General features: G+C 38.1%; 1 protein-coding gene across 1 annotated transcript in view; it reads left to right on the top strand.

Moving 5' to 3' along the window:
* Nucleotides 1–9,155, top strand: part of LOC106520204 (spondin-1) — a gene marked incomplete in the record, with an annotated part of 93,851 nt that overhangs the window by 25,574 nt on the left and 59,122 nt on the right. The window contains 3 exon segments of the mRNA XM_014012167.1: nt 1,948–2,021; nt 3,552–3,674; nt 5,229–5,377. Of these exon segments, the coding sequence (XP_013867621.1) occupies nt 1,948–2,021; nt 3,552–3,674; nt 5,229–5,377 (346 nt within the window).

Genomic DNA, 9,155 nt, shown 5'->3' with positions numbered 1-9,155 from the left:
AATTATATATATATATATATATGCAGAAATTCTAGATAAAAACAACAACAAGTCATTTTATCTCAGTTGCTTCATTTCAAAGTAAGAGTTGTACCTGTGCAACACTGAAAGTAAGTTTTTACGTTTTTTATTTAAATAAATGGGAAAATTAGTTTAAAATGATCAGGAGCAGCTCAGATATACTCTTTGTATTTCACTTTTGTTTTTCAATTTCACGCCCAGGCAGTCAAGCGTTGTTGCAGATTTTACTGCAGCGTTCAGCCCGGCTCAGATTTATAGGAGCAACAGAAGCGATAAGTCCTTCCTAATGTCGCCACTCTCTCCTCCGTCTCCACTGTCAGACATTTTGGCTCGCTTCCATTTGCTTGTATTTCCCTGTACTGTATGAGGTGAAGACTGCGTTCATAAAAAAGTACAGCTTTATGTTTATTTCTCAACAGGCTGACGTGAAAAGGCGCTTTACAGAGACAGAAGGCATCAGTTTCTCTTAAAGCCCACCTGAGTCGAAATATTGTTCTTTGAAGTTTGGAGTTAGAGCTGCTCTGAGTGGCCTGAGTGGCAAAAATGTATTTTTCTAAAGAAATAAAAACTTTAAAAAAAAAAACAAACATGCTGGGTTCTGTGAAATAAGACAGGATTTTTTCTTCCTAAATTGTTATTTTCTCTGGAAATACATTTTTTCCATTAACTTGATGACAGATTTTTTTCTCCTTTTTTTTAAGTAGTTTTTACACCTGTTTTAAACCTGTTAACCAACTGTGGTAAATAGAAAACTGCACCAAGGTTTATGTCAGATAAGTAGTTATTTTAATTTGTCCACTTTGAGGAAAAAAATATTTTAGTTTGAGAGAGAAAGGAGGGTGAAGGAAGCTAATAATGTTAAATAAGAGAGGCTGATTTTTAAGAGGAGAAAGTCTGAGGTTTAAACTCTCCAAAACTTAAAATGAAGCATTATTGAGGACAAGAAGTTAATTTTATGCCATCAAAATATCTCTCTTTTGAACTAGGCTCACAAAGACCTGAGGGTTGAAAAGCGTAACCCTCGGAAGGGAGTTGAACGGCTGTAATTTGTAATTTTAATTTGCTCATGATAACAGAAAGAAAAACAAGTATCTTTGTCTTTAAACTCTTAGGTTTTACCCTGTCCTGTGTGAGAATATATCCAAACATTGCATTTAAATTATTGACTATAATGTCTTTTTTTTTTTACCTTGCAACACTCTATTAAAGCTAAATGTAGCTGCAGACAGAAAAAAAAAATAGGTACATAGTGTCAAAACTGTTCCGAGGATATTAAAGAAATGTGATTTCAACAAACTTATTTTGATAAAACTGAAAAATGCTACAAATTTGTTTTGTCTGAGGAGCTTATTGTGAAAGTTTAGCAAGGTCAGCAGACCTGAGAGTTGCTCAGATTTATCCTCCTCATCCTCTTTATCTGGTCGGATGAACAATGAGAGAAGCAGTAAACAGTATTTAGGCTCTTATCTGGGTTATGTGAGAGATGAATGTTAAAGCAGGAGGTAAAACAGGCCATTTCAGCTCGGACAGTTTAATTTTCAGGCTGTATTGGCTCATAAGTTAGAATCTGATTTTGTCTAAAGGCCATCTAAAGATCTATTTTCTGTCGTCTGATTGTGATTCCTGCTCTATCTTTTTCATATCCGTGGGCGTGATTGCTTCTATTGCAGCAGGATGATTGTGTCATGAGATTTGGAGAATAGGATGTTTTTCCTGTGAAAAGATGTGTACTTTGTGTCCATTATCAAACCTCAGGGAAGCCATTACCTCCCCTCCCTCACTGAGGATTACACGGCTCAGATACAGACAAAAAAACTACAAAATTATCTATTTCATGTACCTTTTGCACCCCTCTGACTATTCAACTTTTTCTCCTTTTCCATCTTTACTCTTCCTTTATATAACTGGTTCTGTCTGTGTCTCCAGGGCCAGCATTGTCCAGAAAAGAATCATTTATTTCCAGGATGAAGGGTCTCTCACCATTCGTCTGTGTGAGAAAGGTAATGGCAGCTGCCTCCTCTTCCACTTTGCCGCTCGTCTTTTCAACCTTCTCTGGTCATCATGCTGCTATTATAGCCGGCTCCGAGTGAAGGTTTTTTTCCTGCCTTCTGGTGCAGATGAACTCCCACTCTATTTGAGATTTTTAAAAATATATATATACTGTAAAAAGCCAGTGGAGCTGATTGGGGAAAAGAAAGTTTGGACTGAAGGATTTGAAGGATTGACTCCAAAACATTCTTTTAAAATAATAACGATCAACAAGACTCGCTCAGCTGAGGCAAATATTTAAAGGGGACCTATTATGCAAAATTCCCCTTTTTAAAGATTTTTTTTACTCAACTGTACTTCATAAAAAAACAGTCCCAGGACCAAAAAAATGCACCCAGGGGTACATTTAAATGTATTTTTCATGTATATTAATGTCAAGTTTTCAAATCCCGCGGCCTGTGATGTCACAGGCCGGACTCAGCCCACCCCAACCTGAGCCCAGCTTGTTTCCTCGTAACCCATGCAGAGACTCCGCCCACTTCTTCACAGGACGGTTCTACTGCTTCACAGTCATGGAGGGCAGAGATGTGTGGATTAATTTTATTTTTATTTAATTTTGTTTTTATTTTTGATGGCAATGTTCTAGCAATATTAAAGCATACATTAAACAGCCATCTTCCAACCTCTTCTGCCGCTAGAAATAAGTTTTGAGCTTTTTCCGCTCTCCTCCTTTCAACCTGCAGCAGATGCTCATGTCGACAGAACCCCGCGGGTGAGAGTTGTACGGATTTTTTAGCAAAATTTACGGATTTTTGAGGCTTTTCATACAGGTGCACGTCCGAAGAGGTTGACATGTATGTTAAAGAAAGTTTGTGTAAATAATTTCACCATAAACTACTTTGGAAAAATCTACTTTCACCTGAAAAGAAACTGAAAGTAAACTTCTGGTGGGGGGCGGAGCTAATGTAAACAAAAGGTTGGAAGGGGGTTTCCATAACGACTTATGCAAAGCAGCAGATTCTGAAGAGAGCTGAAGAACAGGCAGAACTGAAAAGGTGAAATTTCATTATCTAAGATTAATTTTGTGAATTAAATCAAATGAACATGTTTTGTACAGCCCACAGATGGATCCTAACTTGTTCTAGGACCCCCATAATAGGTCTCCTTTAATGTACGCTTAAACGATGAGTCTAATTTTCCAAACCAATCAAAACAACCAAAGTTGGACACTTTTTAAGTTTCACTCATCCTGCTTTAAATAGGATGCCAGGAGAGAGTTTCTGCTGTATAATTGGATGATTCATAAATATTCATATTTTCACCTTGACCCGTCTTTCCAAAACATTAGTCCAGAGTAAACGTTGAATATTCATGAGTCTGTGTTGTGACTAATGTGTCATTTAAATCCTTTTTTTATTTTTTATTTTGGGATGTTCTCGTTTGTTCTAAATTCTAGTCAGCTGTTTTTTAATTTATGCCAGAAAGCAGGAGATGTTTGCGTGGTAACTCCAGGGCTGTGCTCACTTCCTGTTTCCCTGCAGAGCACGTGCTGGGCGATGTCACCGAAGTGCCCGCCATGGAGTGCTGCGCCTGTGGAACCGCCAAGTACAGACTCACTTTTTACGGCAACTGGTCCGAGAAAGTACATCCAAAGGACTATCCAAGTGAGTTCAAACAGCGGGCGTGCAGTTGCAGCTATAGAATTGGGTGTGTTGTTAATTTTGTAAGGTTTTTATTAAGTGTTTTCTTGGACCAAGTCTGACAAATTGGTCAAATTGCAGCTTTGTTGATTTCCAATGTAAGACCTGGACTCAAAAAGCTTCAGTGTCAGAGAAAACAATTGCTGCTGTTGTGAACATGAATGGCTAAAACCCAACAGAGATGCTATGCTAATGGATCATAGAATGAATTAACTCTACATGCTTTGACTTTTTGCTGGGAGTGATAACGTGCGAGTCAAAAATTTGGGGAGAGCAAAAACATGAGTTTGCCATTTTAAAAAACAGCTTCTCCATCTTCTCTTTTGAGCCGGCGCCTGTGCCTACAGGGGCGGAGCCAGTAAATAATTGACAAGTGGGTTTGGATTGCAGGTGACATTTCTAAGCTGAGTGGTAAAAATCCATTAAGCAGCTGTATTGTGTGGTAAAATATCTGTGTGTGGGGAAAAAAAACCTTTTCTGAATCTTTGAATTAATATAAAACAACAATTATGCATGCTCTGTGTTTGAGAACCAGTTAATAAAAAGATAGTGATGGCATGGAGCTACTAGAAAAGTTCCTCAAAAACTTTGTCGAGTACAAAAATACTGTACTGTATGTTGGAGTAATAGCCATTTAAATTTAACTTTGGTGGCCATCTTTGACTTTAAATTTAGATTTTGTTAAAGATTATTTCTCAGCTACTGCTACGATAATTTTCAAATTTTTGTTTAAAAATGGCTAATACATGGCCTTTTGTAAAACTAGCAGTAGCATTAGCGGTTAGCTTATTTAGGATTAGCAGTTGACGTGTTTAGGATAGTACTTCACCGCACCAAATTTCAGATGAAGACGTCTTAAAATGAATGAATTAGACATTTACATTTAGCTGTGGTGGCCATCTTGAACTTTTGATTAGCATTTTTAATTTGGTAAAGATTGTTTTTAGCTTCTGCTGCACTAATTTTCAGCTTTTTTCATCTAAAAACATCTAAATTATAGCTCTTTGTTAACATTATGGTTAGCTTAAACTGGGACTAGCTATCGGCATGGTTTTTGGATCATTCTTAGCTACGATCACACAATTTAGTTCTGTATTACTTAAAACAACTGCTTTAGTGTAATTTGAAATTAGCTGTGGTGGCCATCTTGAATTTTTAAATTGAGAGTAGTTTTCGTTATTTGTATGAACCCCCCCCTAAAAAACACTGTGGCCACCCCCCTGAAAATAAAGTCTAGCTCCGCCCCTATAGGCATTTCTTAATGTAGAAGGTTTCAGTAAGTTTTTACTGTAGTCCCACCAGACAAAAACACCAGTCCTGATGTCTTCAGACACATTCAGTCCCAGATTCTCTCCTGACAGCAGAGTGACTGAAAATGTTCTGTATCAGTCAGAGGAGAAAGCTGCAGCAACAAGTCTGAACCCAGCAACATTATTACAGCTCTCATTCAGTGAACCATCTTCATCTTGGACTAATAATAAGAATATAAACGACTCAGTCATGTCCCCGTGTCTTCAGGACGAGCCAACCACTGGTCCGCTCTGATTGGTGCATCCCACTCCAGAAGCTATGTGCTGTGGGAGTACGGAGGCTACGCCAGCGAGGGGGTCCGACAGGTGGCCGAGCTCGGATCCCCCATCAAGATGGAAGAAGAAATTCGACAGAAGGTAGGATTACTTTGGATCGAGCTCAGGCTGATTCTCTGTCTCTGCTTTTCTGATGTTGGATCTTTTTCTTGATGCTCTCTGATTCTTTTATTGATTAAAACACATATTTTGTGCTCCATTTGTGGCGCCCCCTAGAGGGACGGCACCTTAAGCATTTGCCTGTATTGCCTGTGCCACGGGTCGGCCCTGCTGGAAAGGCAAAAAAATTGTTTAATCAAAAACTGTTTCTATGGCTTATTTAAATAAATAAATAGATAAATAAATAAATAAATAAATAAATAAATAAACAAACAAACAAACAGTTTCTAAAAGAATGTATGGCAGTGTTATGGACTAATTATCTATCTGTTTCACCTTGACCCTGTCCAGTACTCGTATATCTTATGATCAATGTCAGTCTGTTTGCCCAGCCAATAACTGGGCTCTTAGCCCAAAGAGTTACATACTCAGACAAGAGAGGTCAGTCCTTTGCCGGAGTCCTGACGTCTGGGCAAACAGACTGACCTCTCTTGTAGCCTACAGGAGGTGACGTTGCGTGGCCGAAACAGGAAAACACCAATCCGCTCCATTTAATAGTCCCGAAAATCAGAGAGACTAAAACATGTTATTAAAAATGTTTCAAAACAACCTTTATCATTCTTCTTGATTTTAAGCTTTGAATCACGTTCCAATAAGCGATCCCGGAAGGCGGCCGAGCTGTTTTAAAACTGAAAACGGCCATCGTCCGGGAAGCCAACTTATCAGACTCCATACCTTTTCACGGCTTTCAGCACCATATTTGTTTACCATGGCCTGTGCTCAAAAAGAAGCCCGCTGGTCGCGTTCTTTGGCTGAAAACTCGTGCGCAGTGCACTACCTATGCAACATTCTCAAACGAATATCGGGACGGCCGTCACTTGGAATGACATTCTAGCCTACAAATGTCTCCTCAATAGAAACAAGATGGAAAATTACATTTTCCCTCAGCAGWTTAAGCATTTTTAACCTGCCTACACTCACCTAAGATGAACACTGTCCTCTTGGCTACATTAAAACAGAAAGCTAAGCTCCCCGTTTTTGACTCGACATGGAATGAATCGCTCCCACATCTACCTCAGCTAGGGTCAATACAGCCGCAGAAAACCAGACCAGCGTCTGACAATTATAATTTCAATGTGTGTGGGCCGAAAAATTTGCCGTAGCTCTTTAGCATAAGGTGCTAATGAAAATATTAGCTCACTGTGTTTCTGCCGCAGACAGGTTCTTTTTTCAGCTCCAGTCCCAAAAGGTTACCCACAGCGGCCGAAGTAAGGACAGATCACAAAACCCAGACATGATCAGCGGAGAAAAACAGGTCAGCTTTGTCAGAAAAACCTTCCTCCATCTTCCGATGGACCTCCGAGAAAAACAGTTGACTGCTGCGGGCAATCTTCCGGTCCTCGTAGCTGCCTTTCGACAACGCCAAATTCTGTCGTGGAAATGATTTACCAAGAATGCAGAAACACGTTGGAATAAATGCACAGAAAGTCTGCGTGTATGGTCGTCAAAAATGATTTAATTCTGAGCAACAACCCAGCGGTCACAACTCAGCCGATTTCCTGATTGACTGACCGCTGGGTTGTTGCTCGGAATTAAATCATTTTTGACTACCATACGCGCAGACTTTCTGTACATTTATTCCAATGTGTTTCTGCATTCTTGGTAAATCATTTCCACGACAGGCATTTTTTGTGTTTCCTGAAAAATTTAGCCAACTATTTTTGGAAAACGAAAATATCTTCATTTATTTAAAACATGGTTAATATTTAAGTACATTTAATATCTCATTGGGTTTCAACTGTTGGAGACGAGTTGAAGACTTAAAATTATGATAAATTGCGATGAAAAAAGGCAAATTTTGTTTTTAGTTAAACTGAGTGTTTGGTCAAGCTAAAGTCGACCATGCAGTCAGATTTTTAACATTCAGGGGAAATTTTTGTCTTTAAAATCGTTTGCTGATCTTAGATGTTATCTGGATAGATAGATATCTGGACGATATCTGACAGAAGAGACAGAGGGGTAACCGCTGTAGTGCTCTAGAGATGCTAAAAACAAAATTGAGCTGGTTTGAGAGAAAATTTATAAAACTCAAACTCTCTGTGGTTCACACGAGTAAACTCAAAACATTTCGAAACATTTTGGAGACTTTTGCACAAATGTTGTTTGTCAGCAGTTGCATAAGTTAGCTGTTAGCTTTTTCAGTTTCTATTTATAGCTTCATTTTCTCCCCTGCTCACTGATAAAATAATGTTTGTACATTTAGGTGATCATATGTGCTTTTTGGGAAAAAAAAATTGTCCCGAACAAAACAGCCCTGGTAAAGTGATGGGAAATAGAGATAAATGGTACCAGTAATGGATTACTTTTTATAAAAGCCTTTTATGCAGATAAAAACATACATTCTGCAGTGCTATTCACTGTCACCCACATAACAGCTCGTTTAAGATGTTGCCTTTTCCCTTGTCCTAAATCAGGCTGGCTGTGTTGGCACATAAAAGCTTTTAATCATTCAGGCTTTTTATCTTTTCTGAGGGAGTCAGCACTGATTTATAAATATAAATATATTTTAAAAACGCTCTAATCTAAGGTTTTCTCTCTGTGATCCAGTCCTGATAAATATGTCGCATACAAGCTGCACATGTGCCTCAGTTTGACAGAGATCTGCAGATCCTCCCTCTGTTTCTGTTGGTGCTAACAGCTGTGTGCTGGCCATTTGAGAGGGAACAATGGTGGGCTGTTAGTGAGCTGTCAGCGCCGTGTGTGCCTGTCAGGTTAGGTGTGAGCTGTTGTGTGGAGACATTACAGTCTGACGGACAACCCTAACTCCTCTCTCTTGGCTGCCTCAGAGGCTAATAACTACATAAAGACAATGAAAACTTCAGCTCATGTCACACAGGGATCCCATGCTTTGACTGTGTTCCACTGGGTTGTAGCAGGACCAAGCTGCTGCAGGTTTTTATTCCAGGGGTGCTTTTTAAAAAACACTTTACATTCCTGAAGCTTTCCACAAATCTTTTTTTAATATCAACAAATTTCTAATTTTGCCATCCAGAGAGATATTAAAAAAGGTACATTCATATAATTGTTTTTATGTTAGTAAATATACAAATCATAACCTCTTAAAGGTGAGAGTCTACGGAAGAGCATTGCATTCACCTAATAAAAAAATATTTGACTCCTGATCTCATAATTACGAGAAAAGATCTCATAATTATGAGATAAGATGTCATTATTATGAGATATTATTTCATAATTATGAGAAAAGATCTCATAATTAGTCACATTCTTTTTACAAAAATAAAACAAAGCCTACAGCTAAAAGAAACAAAACACTAGCTATATTTTAAAGAGAACAAAACCATATTTAATAGCCCTCTTGAGCTAAACAGTAGCTAAATGCTAAAAGTAGCAAAATACTGTCTAAATGCTAAATTTAGCAAAAGATAGTTGACAGCTAAAGTAGTATAAAAGGGATAGCTAAAGAGTCAAAAGTTGGCTAGAATTTAAAAGAAGCAAAATGATGGCTTAAAGCTACAATTTGTTAAACTTTAGCTAATAGCTAAAATTAGCAAAATGCTAGCTAAATGTTAAAGTAAAAAAAATCAAGCTAAAAGCTATTGGTAGGAATACGGTAGCTAAAGCTAAAAGCAGCAATAGGCTGACTAAAAGTAACACACAAAGACAAAAACAGAGCAAATCTGCTGAAGTGAATTTCCAAGAAGAAACTGAATATATTTAAATTTATTTATAAAGTAATAAT

Source organism: Austrofundulus limnaeus, unplaced genomic scaffold (assembly GCF_001266775.1).
Source record: "Austrofundulus limnaeus strain Quisiro unplaced genomic scaffold, Austrofundulus_limnaeus-1.0 Scaffold89, whole genome shotgun sequence".
Lineage (NCBI taxonomy): Eukaryota > Metazoa > Chordata > Actinopteri > Cyprinodontiformes > Rivulidae > Austrofundulus > Austrofundulus limnaeus.
The sequence above is the reverse complement of the archived record's forward strand: the minus strand, read 5'-3'. Positions and strand labels throughout refer to the sequence as shown.